General features: G+C 45.7%; 1 protein-coding gene across 3 annotated transcripts in view; it reads left to right on the forward strand.

Moving 5' to 3' along the window:
* LOC120403842 (NACHT, LRR and PYD domains-containing protein 3-like) overlaps positions 1-16,294 on the forward strand; it is a 109,363-nt gene that overhangs the window by 28,612 nt on the left and 64,457 nt on the right. For all 3 annotated transcript variants that reach the window (XM_039535648.1, XM_039535649.1, XM_039535647.1), the window contains exons 6-8: positions 5,945-6,115; positions 10,449-10,619; positions 15,380-15,553. In XM_039535648.1, the coding sequence (XP_039391582.1) occupies positions 5,945-6,115; positions 10,449-10,619; positions 15,380-15,553 (516 nt within the window). The remainder of the gene's footprint in view (positions 1-5,944; positions 6,116-10,448; positions 10,620-15,379; positions 15,554-16,294) is intronic.

The following is a 16,294-nucleotide window of genomic DNA, read 5'->3' on the forward strand; positions in this document are numbered from 1 at the left end:
ATTGACCTTTGGTCTGACCCGGTACGGCCGTTCTTATGTTCTTATGTTCCCTGGAGTTGATGATCTTTGAAGAGGAGACATCCTCAGATAGCAACAGTGAGGTCAGCTCCACAGCTTCATGGATGGGGGAAGCCCATATGGGCTAATAGATCCATAGAGACTTGGAACCTTAAGGCTGTGATGATCCTAGAGCTCCACATGAAGGAATAGATCCCCAGGGAGGGAATGTGGATGGAGCATGTAAGGGTCTCAGAAAGCACCCTGGTCAGAGGCAGCACTAGAGGGATGATGGACACTTCCTGTCCGTGGGTTCTGGGGAACTTCAGCATGGGCCTCGTCCTCCATTCCAGAACGTAACTAGGCAGGAGCTAAGGCTCCTTGGCTCCCTTGCTGCCCTGTTTCATTTCCCCCATGTGTTGCCTTGATGCTTTAGAATGCAGAGATGTAACAGGGGGCAAGTTTCTGGGCAGAAGGCATAGGGGAGAAGAAAAACTAGCACTGGCACCACATACCGCTCATATCAATTGTGCCAGCCGTGATCCCCAAAGGTTAGTACCCCTGGTGCTCAGGTTTAGCCCATGCATCAAAGAATCCCATTTCTGTGAGTGCCTCCCCATGGTCAAACATCCCTAAACCTTCCTCACAGGACTGATCCCTGAGCCATGTGTGGAACTGAGTTACTGTGTCATGGCTTCACCCTTCTTCTCCAGGGATTTGAAATATTCCACTGACGATCACCCAAGCCTCCACTTCTTTGAGCATCTTCAGCAGCCAAACTTAGCTGTCCTTGGTGTCTTCTAGCAGGAGCCTGGCACTATCATTTGTCCCGACATGTAGGACAATCCGTGGATTTTTTTTTTGCCACACCTATCAGGCTCCGTTTCAGCCTCAGGTCCATATCTCATATCATTGCTCCTGGCAGATAGCACACCCTTCTGTTCTCTGGATCTGCTCTGGTCACAGGCCTGTCAGTCCTTTTTAGTAAGGAGCCCTTAATCACATAGACCTTCCTCTTCCTGGTATTGTTGTGAATCCCAGGATCCCTCCCATTTGTTCTTTCTATCAGCATATCATTCTAATTTATGTTCTCTTATAGTCCCCTCATCCTTCCTAGAGCTCTGATCCAAAGGTATCTCCATCATCTCTTTCTCTCTTCTGCCAGGACTCCTTCTTCTTCCTTGTCACCTCATATTCTCATTGCTTCTCCTCCTCGCCTTCATCAGCTGCATCTTCCTCTGCCTTGTTCTTGTGGTCAAATTTTTCCAAGAGTCACTCCCTTGTCTAGCAGACACTTTTCAGATCCTCTCGTTCAGCAGGTGTCTGCAAATCTTGAGTTGTGTTTGCAGCTTCCTCTCTTCCATCACGTCTTCAAATCCCCATCTGAACTCCATCTCCAGGTGCATCTCTGCTCCTCCGATCTTCTCTACCATGAACGCTACCAGGCAACAGTTCATACAGAATTCACTTCTGTCAGGTACCGACTCAAGGATGCTATACATTCCGTAGCTTCTGCACTCAGACATCTTGGTCTCCTCTCCTGTTTAGGTCACCTCTCTCTCGCTGCCTCAGTAGCCATCATTTTCTTCTTTTCCTAGTCCTTAGCCTAAAAGAAAAAAGGCAGACAGATTTCCCTGTTTGCTGTTTGTTATTTACATTGTAGCCTTGCTCTGAACACTGCAAATTTCCCACATCGCACTACTGCTGGTGCAGCTCTCTGGGTTGCAGTAATGGCTTTTGGCATTTTTTCTAAGCAGGTTCAGATGACACACTGGTTACTAATGCTGGCAGACAGTCTTCCACCAGAGGAGCTGCACCGGTGTAAGGCTAGGCCTACAGTGAAACTGTAGTTACAATCCATCAGATTGGCCTGGCTAGAGAAATTCCAGCCTTTTCTAGTGTCCCAGGGGTACTACGAGAGGAAGGTGGGGCTTGAGACTTGGCAAAACTGTGAATGTTCAATACTTCATATTCCATGGATGGTGGTTTGTTTTCTGAGTGCTAAGTAGAAATGATGTAGCAAGACAGAAGAACGGGTTCCTCTCATCCACAAAACTGTAATATACCTTCCAGTGCAGCAGCAGTTCATTATTTACCATTGAGATTCCTTTCCTCTATTGCTTTCCACTCCTTTGACCCCTCCTTTATGATCATGTGTTGCGTTGCATGCGGGCCGGATAAAGCACAACAACCAATATGATTGCAAGCTGAATAATTTATTATTTACAATGCATCATATTATATAGGCTTCTCCATATTAGCAAACGTCAGACACACCAACATTACATTGCTGCTGATTGGTTCTTTGTCTGATACACACACTTTTCACATGCATGGCCCTTTGCTTACTGGTTTCCCATTTCCCATGCAACTTATCTGATTCCAATTAGGCCACCTGGCATTTGCCTCGCTCTGGCAGTTCCCTACTTTCTCATAACAACTTTATCTAACTCCTCTATTCTTGTTGTCCTGCTGCTGTAACTTTCCACCAAGGCAGCATAGGGATGATGTAACCCGACATCTCCCCCTCTTTTCTTAAAAAAAAGAAACATCCAATAAATCTCTTCAAACTTCATTGCAAAGGGCGTACAAAACAGGGAAATCACTTCATCAATTAAATCATTTACAGTAATACAGTTGCTTCCTAGCTTACTTCTAAATTCAAAGCTATACACAGCTTAAGGGTTCTTACTATTAACTTCTGCTTTTAAACACTAAAAAAAAAAAACATCACCACTTATATGCATATGCCCTTAAGCCTAATACAATTACAATTACATAGCACTATATACATTCTTCAGCTAATACAACAAAATTATTCATAGCCAAACAATTACAAACTAATATCTTTACCTAAATTTATTTACAAACATTTCAAAAACACCAAAACTTTACTCTTTAGCAACTTTGCAAAATTCAACTGCTGTTCCCTCTAGCAATCACAGAGTTAACTTTTACTCTGCCTAACATTACTTGCTTGTAGTTAATTACCTTCTCTATCAACTACACCCTCAAGGTTATCAACCAGTTTTCCAAGCTTGTTGTTTGTTGCCTGCCCGCTTGGGCCCGATCCTTTTTTCCTCTCCAAGCCTCTGTCTATTGCCTGCCTGCCTGGGCCCGATCCTTTTTTCCTCTTCAGATTCTCTGTCTGTTCCTTTCATGGACACTAACTTATCCCACTATCAATTTAGCTAGGAGGGTGTACTTCTTAACTAGCCCCCACCCTTCTAGTCTCTACTGCAAGCAATTATCTGTACTTTCCCACCGTGGGGGCTACATTTTCATACATATAACTTTAATTATAACATCTACATTTAGCCTATCTATTATAATATTGGCTACATCTAGTATCAACAATCATACAACAGCCAATAATCAGCACATAACACAAAATTAACAAAATCTAATAAGGCTAACAAAAGCACTTTACATAAAGGTACTTTGGGTCACATAAATTCAAAGCCATTCTCCCAAATTACCTAAATTTATGCCTAAATAACCCACAACTCCCCCCTTGAGAATACTCAACAAACCTTTTGGCCGAGTTTTCTCAAACTCTAAAAACAAAAAAACAAGTAGGCTCTAAAAAATTGGGGTAGTAACGGGGGGGGGGGGGGTAATATCATTTACAATCCAATTAGGGGGGGGCAATACATGCTAAAATTTTATCCAAAACACAGGGCGCAGCCTGTAGAATAAACCCCAACATCCAATCAATACCACATTTTTTAGCAGGAGTCCCAAATTTCTTCCTGCCAGTGTACAATTCTTCGTTTCTTCACCAGGGTCAGTTCTCAATGTCCTTTTAGTCAGGAATTTCTGGACTTTGGCAATATCAACAACGTGAGTGTTTTTTCTTCTTTTCCACCACCGTCGTGGTTCAGCTTCTACGGGGGAAATAATCAGGACGTGGGGGCTGCAGCGGACAAGGGAGAAATTAGCCAGCACGTTACCTTGTCCTTTTTTCCTGCTATTTAAAAGCACAATGAAACTAAAAAATAATTAGGCCAATCATCAGTAGGAAAATTCTCCTGATGTGAAGGGGTCTTTTGCAATAAAATCATGGGTCCAGGCAATCAGTCTCCTGGTTACAAAAATGGCAGGGCTGCTAGGATCTTTGGGCAGCTCTTCCATACCTGTGAAAGGAGACAGCTAACACAGTCCGTTAGTGCCTGGCAGGATTTTGCAGCTCTCATTAGCTTTTTTGGGCCCAGTCAAGCTCTCTTTAGTCTGGGCTGTTCGCCAAGTCTTAGCTGTCCTTGACTGGGGCGAGAAAAAAATGAGCTTTTCTTCAATTAAATCATTTTATTCTCTCTCCTTCCCTGCTTGGCTTCTTTTAATCTGTGCAGCCTGTGTCAGAACACCCAGCTGTTGCTGCTCATACCGGAGAAGCATAACGGTTTTCCCGGCACTGTCCCCGGCTCAGACCAGCCAGCGTAGGACGCCTTCTTCGGGCTTCTGCCAAAACAACTTACTTGCTTGTAGGTCCAAGCGACCTCCAGGGCCATGGCACGAGCCTCTGCCTGCGCCGTGCACTCCAAAGTCTTCCCGTCCAGGGCTCGCTTCCAGCGGAGCACCTCCTCGTCCTGTGCCCGAAGGCCAGTCAGGAAGAGCCTCCCAAACTCCCCCTCTCTTCTTAATAAGTAAATCAGTGCAGCAGGGGAAATCTTTTCCCCCTGTCGGTTCATAATGTGCAAATAAAGCTTCTGTGTTATCTTTTCTTCAGCTGATACAGCGGTACTCACGTTAGCTGCTCTGCCCTTCTCCACCGCGGCTTATAGCCGCCCTTCTCCTCCACGGCTTATAGCCGCTCTCCTCAGGGCTCAGGTGCGTCTCTCTTTTCGGACACCCGGGGGCTTCTCCAGCACTCCCCGCTGCAGCTCCTCTGCTCGCCTCTGGGCTCAGGCTCCTGGCCGTTCGCCTCTGGGCTCGGCTGCACCTCCCTTTTCAGACGCCCTGCGGCTGGCCGCTCGACACTGAGCTCAGGTGCGCCCTTCTTTTCGGACGCCCTGCGGCTCCTAGCCGCTCGACACTGAACTCAGGTGCGCCCTTCTTTTCGGACGCCCTGCGGCCGCCGCTCAACACTGAGCTCAGGTGCGCCTCCTTTTCGGACGCCCTGCGGCTCCTAGCCGCTCGACACTGAGCTCAGGTGCGCCTCCTTTTCGGACGCCCTGCGGCTCCTAGCCGCTCGACACTGAGCTCAGGTGCGCCTCCTTTTCTTCCTGCCTCTGGGCTCAGGCTTCTCCGCCTGGGTCAGGCCACCGACACTTTCATTCGATACGAATCACGTCGGGGTCACCATTTGTTGCGTTGCATGCGGGCCGGATAAAGCACAACAACCAATATGATTGCAAGCTGAATCATTTATTATTTACAATGCATCATATTATATAGGCTTCTCCATATTAGCAAACGTCAGACACACCAACATTACATTGCTGCTGATTGGTTCTTTGTCTGATACACACACTTTTCACATGCATGGCCCTTTGCTTACTGGTTTCCCATTTCCCATGCAACTTATCTGATTCCAATTAGGCCACCTGGCATTTGCCTCGCTCTGGCAGTTCCCTACTTTCTCATAACAACTTTATCTAACTCCTCTATTCTTGTTGTCCTGCTGCTGTAACTTTCCACCAAGGCAGCACAGGGATGATGTAACCCGACAATCATGTCCTTTTTTTAGAAGGAGAAGCCCAAGTGTTTCTGCTCAGGGGATGGAGTTTGGGAACATTGGTTTAGAATAACATGTATGCGATCAGTGAGAGCTACAGATGCATGTGGATTGAAATCCACCCATAGTGTTGTGTCCTTAGCATCCACTACTACAGCGCTGTGATTGTATTCCCAGAATAAAAGAATCTTTGTAGATAGCCACTGGTATCCACTGAGGGAACTGGACAGACAGGAGTACTAATTTCCCCTTCTGTTTATCTATCTCCTGCAGGTTTGTGAATTGCTCTCTGACAGCTGCTTGTTGCAGGGATCTCTCCTCTGTTCTCAATACCAAACCAACCCTGACAGAATTCGACCTGTCAGATAACATCCTGGGAAACTCAGGAATTAAACTGTTGTGTGAGGGACTGAAACATCCAAACTGCAAAGTGCAGACTCTGGGGTGAGTGTTTACAGGTTTCTTTGAAGCGAAGAACTCAGCAGGGTGTGAGGATGGTGTAAGATGGCCGTTCCCTTTCAGGTACATAGGTGAGTGTCCCTCCAGCCCCTGACATGTCTGTTACTCATAACAGCCTGAGAGCTTGTCTTATTTGGAAAATGGAAATAGAGAGAGGTCCAAATTGGAGCACTAATAACAGTCCCCCCCCTGCACTTGAGGAATAAGTGTTAGATATAAAACAACACCACTCCCCTCCCCCCCCCCCCCGCACCCTATGTTAAAAGAGCATTAAGGTTGCAAAGTCAAGCACAGAAGTTAAGGAATGCCAGACTTAAAGTTGCCTGGGTAACCTTAATTCAGCTGCCCGGTGCATATGCATTACAATGCAGTCTTTAATTACACAACCACATACTATTTGTTCCAGAGGAGCCCTGCCTCATGCAGTGCACAGGATGGAGAGCACTCACTGTATCAGCAGCTGTTCACTATTCTGTTTTATCCTCATTGTAGCACTGGCAGTCCGGGCAGTTGAAGGTGGGGTTGGAGGTGAAGCAGTGGCTCTTGGTCTCCTACAGGAGGCTGCCCTTGCAGCATGGTGGTGCTACAGGAAGCTCTGCATAGTCAGGGTGTTGTCCGACTCACAGTCCGATGCCTGTTTCAAACATGCTGCAGTGCTTGGCTTTACTCCTCTTCAGTCAATGCTCCTGGCTGGTGTTCTCTTCTGCCTCTCCATCCATCAGGCTGCGCAGCTGCAGCTTTGAGATCTCCAAAGGCCAGGCCAGAGCTGTGCTGCTCCTCTATGCCCTCAGCAGGAGTCACCATCTTCTCCTCCTCTGAGGGGGCTCTCAGGGGAGACAGGATGGCCTTCTTTGTACCCCCTCAGTTGCTCCTTCTGCATCTGAGTGGGCATCACCCCCTGCCACCTTCTCCTCCTCAGGAGGCTTCTACATATCTGTCTTAAGCATCTCCAGAGGTGGCAAAAAGAGAGTAAAGTATAAGCCAAGCGAAGTCAGGAACATCCTCCATTGTCCCAGAGGTCTGTGTGCCGAGGGGGGTGGGGGATGTCAGTGGGTAGCAGTCCCTCCCAGAGCATGGTGCTGGGCTATGGAAATGAGGAGACATTCTACATTGACAGAGTGATTGACAGTCCTGAATAATTCAGTGGGGTGTGACATAGTGGTTGCTGTGGCAGAGGAGGAGGAGGATCTGTTGGCCTCTTTCATGGGCAATGAGCAGATGTGAAGAATTCTTTGTGCAGATATTTCTTTCTTCTTAGATTTCCCCCCAACACTGACACTTGGGTTTTGTTCCTTCCTGCTTCATCTGTCCCACGTAAGACAAACAGAGCTTTGTGAGGGCCATAGAGGGGAGGAGTGTTTCAGAAACCAAGTGTTGATGGCAGTGGTCAGTCAATGATTATGTCATCTCGCTGCTACTTCTAGGCCTTGCCTACTTGTTAGGGGATCAGTGTTTGGTTTGCTGTAACTTAATTCAGATTAAGTTATAGTGAATTAAGGCCACTTTCTTCATAAGAGCATAAGAACGGCCGTACTGGGTCAGACCAAAGGTCCATCTAGCCCAGTATCCTGTCTACCAACAGTGGCCAATGCTAGGTGCCTCAGAGGGAGTGAACCTAACAGGTAATGATCAAGTGATCTCTCTCCTGCCATCCCTCTCCACCCTCTGACAAACAGAGGCTAGGGACACCATTCCTTACCTATCCTGGCTAATAGCCATTAATGGACTTAACCTCCATGAATTTATCCAGTTCTTTTTTAAACACTGTTATAGTCCTAGCCTTCACAACCTCCTCAGGTAAGGAGTTCCACAAGTTGACTATGCACTGTGTGAAGAAGAACTTTCTTTTATTTGTTTTAAACCTGCTGCCTATTAATTTAATTTGGTGACCCTTAGTTCTTGTATTATGGGAATAAGTAAATAACTTTTCCTTATCCACTTTCTCAACATCACTCATGATTTTATATACCTCTATCATATCCCCCCTTAGTCTCCTCTTTTCCAAGCTGAAAAGTCCTAGCCTCTTTAATCTCTCCTCATATGGGATCCTCTCCAAACCCCTAATCATTTTAGTTACCCTTCTATGAACCTTTTCTAGTGCCAATATATCTTTTTTGAGATGAGGCAACCACATCTGTATGCACTATTCAAGATGTGGGCGTACCATCAATTTATATAAGGGCAATAATATATTCTCTGTCTTATTCATGAATATGAGCTGTCTAATGTATGTGCATTGATGCTATGCCTTTTTAATTGATTTGGGTCTCACAGTCAAGCTAAAGAAATCAAACTTAATTCTGACAGCATCAATAGAATTAATCAGGGTGATCTTGGTCCCCAGAGTTGCAAATGTCTTTCTCCTTCAAGAGAGATTTCAGAACATCTGTCAACTAATGTCTCAGATTGAGATTTGCCCTCAAAACTCATAAGGGTCTATCTTGGACTGTTTGGCCACATGGTCTCAAGTACTTAAATGACAGCCTTTGCGAGACTTGAGCTAAGGCTGTTACAATCACAGATCAAATCAGTATTTCACCCAAGCATTCACAACATGAGACAAAGGGTTAAAATCCCCCAAAGGGTTCTTTTGTCTCTTCAGTGGCAGCTAATCCCTAACAATATATGTCAAGGAATTCCATTTCAAACTCCAGTCTTTGCCAAGACTCCGATCACCAATGCATGCAGACAGGGGAGCTCACTTAGTTCAGTTGCAGACTCATGGTATTGGGTCAGTAATGGATTCAGCGGGCCACTTACATATCTTGGAGCCGAGGGCTATCCGTTTAGCATACAGGTCCTTTCTCCCAGTTGCAAAGGGCCTGTCAGTACAGATCTTAGTGGACTATTGTACAGCCATGTATATCAAGAGACAGAGTGAGCAAGATCAGACTCTTTGTCAAGAATCCATACTGCTCTGGGAATGATGCATTCTGCATCAACTCAATATCAGTATGACTTCTCCTGGTAGGTGTAATATCATGATGGATCAGCCAAGCAGGATAAGCACATCATCTCACAAGTGGACATTAAAAGATACAATCCTTCAGCTAGTCTCCCGTGAATGGGGATTTCTTCAGATAGATCTTTTTGCCATCAAAGACATGTACCCACTATTTTGTTCCCAGGTAGGAAGGAGCTTGATGTCAGAAGAGGTCTATTCTTCTGAATAGAAGAAGGTATTTTAGAAATTCACTCAGATGATTTTTTGTAGCCTATGGTAGTAAAGTCAAAGAGAGATTGATTTCTTCACAGAGACTGTCTAAATGGATTTTTGACTGTAGCAGTACAGCTTATCAAATTTAATAAACTAGATCATCCTGCACATTTAATGAGAGCTCTGCCTTCTTCAGCAGCATGTTTCAATGAAGTACTATTAGTAGAAATGTATAGAGCAGCAATGTGGTCTTCAGTCCAACCAAACATTACTCATTGGTGGCAGCATGATTGCAGATGTCCAGATTGGCAGAGCACTTCTCCGGTCCTTATTCAGACAAATTCTTGACTCAGACCTCCAGACCAACCAACCTGCTGGGTAATCACTATGAGTGGGATCCACATGCACAAAGATTTGAAGAAGAAAGAACAGTGACATACCTTACAGGAACTGTGATTTTTTTTTTGAGAGGTTCTGTGCCTGTGGATCTCATGACCTGTCCTCCATCCCCGTAGCTCAGAGTTGTCCCCTGTGGAATCTGAGCCTTAAAGGAACCGAGGCATGGGGTAGCTTCACCCTTTATGCCCTCAAGAGGGGGAACGTGAGGTTATCCAGGGTGCATGCATGACCCCAATGGACGCTGATAAAGAGAACTTTCTGAACTCCTGCACAGAGGGTGCACGCACACAATGAGTGGCATTCACAGGCACAGAACATCTTGACGAATCAGTTGCTGTAAGGTAAGAAACCATTCTTTTTACCCTGAGCATTTTGATGTCAACACAGATTATGTTATTTCCCTCCTCCATTCTCAGGAACGATGGACTCTCATGCCCACCTGTCATTCCCAACTAGGTGCCTCACCCTGTATTGTCTGATGTATGACCATGTTGCCATCTCTTGCGATTTTATCACAAATCTCTTGTAGTGATGGAGGGGGCTATGCAGGGGTCAGTTTTGGTGGCTAGGGACAGTGCTTCGGGATGGAGCTTTACTCCAAACTGTATTTCCCATTGGTCAATGGCAGAGGTTTGGGGTTTGAAATGTCTGGGCCATTCTTGATGCTGAATGGTCAGGCAGAGGGGCTGCTGGGCAGGTCCGCTATCAGAACAGTCCCATTCATGCCGTGATCACTCTTCTCTGCATTGCTCTCTCCTGCAGAATGCACTGTTGCTGCATTACAGGTGCTGCCTGTGGGGATCTCGCTGCTGTTCTCAGAACCAACCAGAGCCTAACAGAGCTGAACCTGAATGGTAGTCCTCTGGGGGATTCCGGAGTGCAGCGGCTGTGTGAGGGACTGAAACATCCCAGCTGCAAATTGCAAAGACTGTGGTAAGTAACATTTGGCTTCCTCTGGATTTACAGGTGTCCTCTATGTAAAGTCCTTGACAGGGTGTGTTGCTGGTGTTTGATGACTGTTCCCTGCAGCTATGTGGAGAAGATGAAAGTTAAGTGTTTTTACAGCACCCGCATCAATGACTCATAACGTGCACCCAGCCTGCCCTGTTCGGAAAATGGGTATTGTAAGTAAATCTGGGCCCATACTGGACAGCTGGCTCTCCAGCCCCTGGTCGTTGCAGAATATATATGTTTAGGGTACGGGAGGGAGGGTAGAGGTGTACATATTTTAAATAAGTTTTTGTGATTTTTTTTTTTTTAAAGAGAGTCCATAAAAAATACAAAAGGGGACATCCACATACAGCTTGTATGTGTTATGAGGTCACCAAAAAGTTAAGCAATTGTACAACTCATTGAAGCTGCACAAATACATGATAATGCTACCTGGATATAACACATTAGGGTGGAGGTTACATTAATAAAATAGACGTAGATAAATAGAAGAGGGAATGAGGGAAAGGGAAAAGGCAGGGATGGTTAGGTACAATGAAGGTCTGGCACTCTTCATGCAGTCTCAGCCTTTATCCAAACATACCCAGAACAGATACATTAGCAAATGTCTTAGCTGTAAGTTCTGTCACTCTGCTGAGAGCGGCAGGTCATAGCACTGCTTTAGCCGTAGAAAAGGAGCAAAGCCCCCATCATTGACTAATTGGGAAGCCCGTACAATGCCCCTGCTCAGCCAGTTCTTCCAACATACAGGTTTGCATCTAATTTGCAAGTCTGGGTTGCCCCATAGAGACGCCTTGCATGAAGGTGAGGATTAAATGAGTACCTCTTATCTAGGACAGCCCAGACGGCGTGTGTGGCCACCACGGTGAGCACCCTATTTTTCTTTATTAGACAAGGAGTCCTGCAGAGGGGACTGAGTGCAATAACACAGGTTCAGTTTCCACACACAGGGATCTGAAGGCATTAGCACACTGGACCTAGCCTGACATCTGTGACCTGAGAAAAGCATAATAGTAATTTTGCAGATCTAGGAGACTAACCTCACCCCCTGTCTGTAAGGAATTGAAGTTTTTAAAATGTTAATCATGGCCATTGGCCAGGGCCCCAAAGGAAGGCTCTAATGATGCTATTAGATATTTAAAAAACAGACATGATGGGGCGGGGCCCAGAACTGATTAGTTTGCGTAGCTCAGCAACTCTCGCTGGTCTTATCTTCCACACCCCTGCCCTGTAGATGGGGCTGCTGCATCCCCTGGCTTCTACAAACCTTTCCATGATATCTGGCAAGGAGGATGTCTCTCTCTCTCACTTCCAGTGTGTGCAGTGTCAAACTACTGGGCACTAAGGACCCCCAGCAGCAAGACGTGGTGACTTGCCGGGTTTTCTTCTGGCACCAATTTTTAAAAGTGGAATTGGCATCCTCAAGTTCCTACAATGGAGCAGGAGGCTGCCCACTCCTGCTGTCCAGTGATCTCTTCTGTAGATTTGGTGCTAAGCGAACACACAGACCTTGTATAATCCCAAAACGAATTGTTCATATTGATCTGTCTGGGCCATTCATCAAATGTTTCATTAACCCCCCAACACAAATGGAGGAGCAAAGGCGATTATTACTGATAAATACAGTGTAAATAAATCCTTTCTGCAGATGGTTTACTCCCATCAGATGAATTTGGGGTGTGGTCCACCCTGAACTCCCCTGCTGGGGACCTTCACATTGTCATTTGAGGAGAATTGATGTACGTTTTCCACACATTAATAAAATACAATCTTGGAGCAGACGAGAACCTGGAGAAGTATGTTAGTCACAGTCACTGGATAGGTTTGTGTGTTCAAGCAGAGCAGACGACAATAGAAAAGTAAACTTGGTGTAAAACAGAAGAGGTGCTCAATTCACTGCAGGCTGTTTAAAAATCTTTCTGCTTCTAGTGGCTTTTGAAGCAGAGGCACTTCCTCACCAATCCTGACATGGAACTGAATTGGAAACTTCATAAAATATTTAAGCCCTCACTGCTTGAAGTTCCCTAGCCTTTCTAAAGGCTGAGCTTGAAAAATCATTGTCTTATTTCATGCTGTCCCCACAACAGTGTGTTATCAGGAGTTAGCTGCAGTATTTTCTTTTATAATGAATTTGAGAAGTTTAACAATCAGTGCATGAGGTTTGGCTCTCAGGGCCATCTCAGAGGTCCCTGGTTCCTAAGATCTTTCATGATCAAATTCAAAATCATCCAGCAGGCTGAGTGCCTATATAAGGAGCAGGGGGACAAATTCTAGGGATTTGCCTTGCTCAGCTCCTTCAGGTACCTCCACACTTCTCAGATTATTATGGTGTGAGCTCCACTTGAGGTCTGCCAGCTTACATTCTGCAGAGGATATGCCTTTAAGGCTTCTCTATACGAGATCCTCCACTGCTGATATTCTCCAGCTTCATTCATCAGTCCCATTTAGTGCTTTCAGAGAGGAATCAGCTGAGGTAACAGTCAAGTGCATAGTCATCGTTGTGGCCTTGATTTCTAATGTGTCTGCAGAAGCTTTTTTCAGCAGGGCTATAATAGATTCAGTGCCCTTGTTGGCAGCCTTCTTTCTGGAGGGGGTGGGGGGGCGTCTCCATTTTCCTCATCTTTTGGCCACTGGCAAAGCCCACAGTAGTCACATCACTGCCTATTGGCATTTAAAAGGCTTGGGGTACCTGTTCCTTTGTTGGGAGAGGGGGGTCAGGTGCGGGTTCCCGATGCTGAATGGAAATGGATGCAGAGGATGGTTTTGGAACGCCAGAGATTTGCTCCACCATGCCAAACAGTACCCCCTAGACCCCTAAACCCCCCAATTATTAATAATTATTTAAAAGAGCTCACTCTTAACCTTCAGCTAGCAGCCTATTTTACAGATCGCTTTACTAACTTTTGATATTTTGATCTTTCTATGTAAAACTAATAAAAATAAAAGAGGTCCCAGGACCCCTGAGGATTCTAAACCTCCCTGTCTGAGCTGAAATACTCAATTTGGGTTTCAGCTTCAGCCCCAACCACAGTGGCTTCTGTGAGTCCCTCAATGCCAGCTGGCAGAGGGTACATCATGCCGTAATTCACATCAGGCCTGACACACTCACTGTCCTTGCTCACTGTTGTCAGAATCTGTATCTAGAAGGCGTCATGTAAGGGATCGTATGTAAACTGGGGACACGTTGGTCATTAGTATTATTGTGTGATGTATGTGCAGTCGGTGGATAAAGAATTATAGAGATGTGCTGGAAGTATGGTCTTAAAATGCGTTTGGCAGGCAGTGTGTAAGCCCAGTAGGTCCTAGACAAAAGAATGTTGTTTCACCTTCTTGACTGTGTCTCCAATGTAAATTGAGCAAGGTGAGGTCAGTACATTAATATAGAAGGTAAACAAAAACATCAAACTAGCAAGTCGAGGGTGGGGTGTGGTGGCCGGGGCCACTTAACAATCCCACCAGGGGATGGAGGCTGTACCCCCAGGAAGCCTTCCTGGCTCTCAAAAAAGAGACAGTGGACTTTGGGAAATGGGATGCATAAGCAGAGACAGACAGCAATTTTTGCATTCATCACCTGAAGGACATGAGGTCAGAGCTCTTGAAATCTAAGGAAAGATGGATCCTTCAACCAAGGAGGTTGAAGTCTCTAGGAACTGAGAAACCATAGAGCTCTGTGAGGCTCATACAGGGGAGGTGGTACTCTGCCATCAAGACATGGGTTATAGTGGTCAGTCAATGACTGTGATATCTCACTGGTTCTTCAACTCCTTGCTTGATTGGTAGGGCACCATTATTTTGTGAATATAGCTGAGTCTGTGAGCTTGTGGGGACAGGCCACCATGGCCAGAACTTTTGCCTGGAGATGAGGAGAGTTCTGCTTTCCATTTTATGGAAAGGATGGTCTGATTGGGATAAGATAACAATTGTTGCTTATGTCGATGTTCATTATGAATATCAGGTACAGGGCGTAACCAGCTTTGTGTGTGTGTAGGCCCAGAGACTCTGTGTGACAATCTTTGGATGAAAAGGGTAGACTAGATTAGATATATTGTTGATGTAAATGCTGAAGTCTCCAAGGATGGTAATTCTTGAGAACTTCATCACCATATCAGGCAGTGTCTCTGTCAGCTTCTCTGGAAAACCTGTGCTGTCTGAATGCTAGTGCTGATCTTGTCATTGATCTCTGAGATGAAGTAGATACACTCAAAGGTCAGGGGAAGAGGTGGGGGTGGTATTGGTATCTTGCTTTTGGTATCTTACCCCAAACCTTATTCCTCATAAACCTGATGGCTGAGGTTTGGAGCTTGAAATGTTTGACTTATTCTTAATGCTGATAAGTCCAGGGTGATGAGCAGGCAGTGGGGCTGAATCAGGAAGTCCCACCCAACACTGGCTTCTCATTGGACAAGGGGTGGGGCTTGGGGCAGGGCCTAGTGTAATATGCATGTCTTCTTTTGAAGAAGACTTAGACAAAACTGAGAGAGATGGTTACTTATTAGAAGCAAAGTGTGGGCCTTTTCCAAAGTGAGATTGCTCTCTCTCTCTCTTTCTCTTTCTGAACCAGCATGTGCTGCCAAGCATGGCTGTCTAAAAAATATCCTCACAGCTAGAACTGGACTCTTGGCCCAATTTCAGTGCTGATTGGTTGGGAGAGGGGGCTGGTGGGCAAGGCCACTTGTCAGAACAGTTGTGATGAGCACAATTCACATGGTGATCGCTCTGTCTGGATTTCGTCTCTTGTGCAGGTTGGAAGGCTGTCATCTCAAAGACACTTGTGGTAGGGATCTCGCTGCTGTTCTCAGAACCAAACAGAGCCTGACAGAGCTGGAGATGTGTCATAATTATGATCTGAGAGATACTGCGGTGCAACAGCTGTGTGAGGGACTGAAGCATCCAAACTGCAAATTACAGAGATTGATGTAAGTAACATTTGGCCACCTCAGTGCATTTAATGATGTCCTTTGTTTAAAGCACTCACCCATGGCAGTGGCTGGTGTCTGATCCCTTTACTGTGTCTCCAGCACTTGTGTCAGTGGCTCACACCATGCATCAGCCTGCCTTGTTTGGGGATTGTAAGTAAAACTGAGCCCACACTAGACAGCTGGCCCCACAGTCCCAATTTTGGGGGGATAAATAGTTTTTCTTTTCTTTTAAATAACCCTTAATAAAATGCATTCATTAAAAAGCTCACTCTTACCTTCTAGCGAACACCCATTTTATAGCTATTTAAATGACTTTTGACACCCTGACAATTTAATTTAAAACAACTAAGAGAAAAAGAGGGCTTGTCCCTCTGGCTATTCTGAACCCCCGCATTTCAGCTTCAGCTCCAGCTGCAGTGACTCGTGCCTTTGACATTCGAGCTGCTCCCAGCAGAGAGACACCACCATTGTGAAGACAGACCCTTTGAAGTGCAGCCCAGTGGGAATGGGGATGTGTGTGTTTATGGTTACAAATAGGGCAGGCCAGAACGAGTGCCCCTGTTAGACTTGCAAGAGACCATGGATTCGCGGTTTAGTAGGCTCTCAAAGTGCTCCTTCCAGCGTTGTTTAATGGCTGCATTCTACTTCTAGCGTTGTTTAATGGAGCCATCCTGAGAATGTAAGGGGGTCGGGCTTTTGGAGCTTGGCCCATATATAGTTTTTGTTGCTTGAAAGAAG

The sequence above is a fragment of the Mauremys reevesii genome, linkage group 4 (genome assembly GCF_016161935.1).
Source record: "Mauremys reevesii isolate NIE-2019 linkage group 4, ASM1616193v1, whole genome shotgun sequence".
In the NCBI taxonomy this organism is placed as follows: domain Eukaryota; kingdom Metazoa; phylum Chordata; order Testudines; family Geoemydidae; genus Mauremys; species Mauremys reevesii.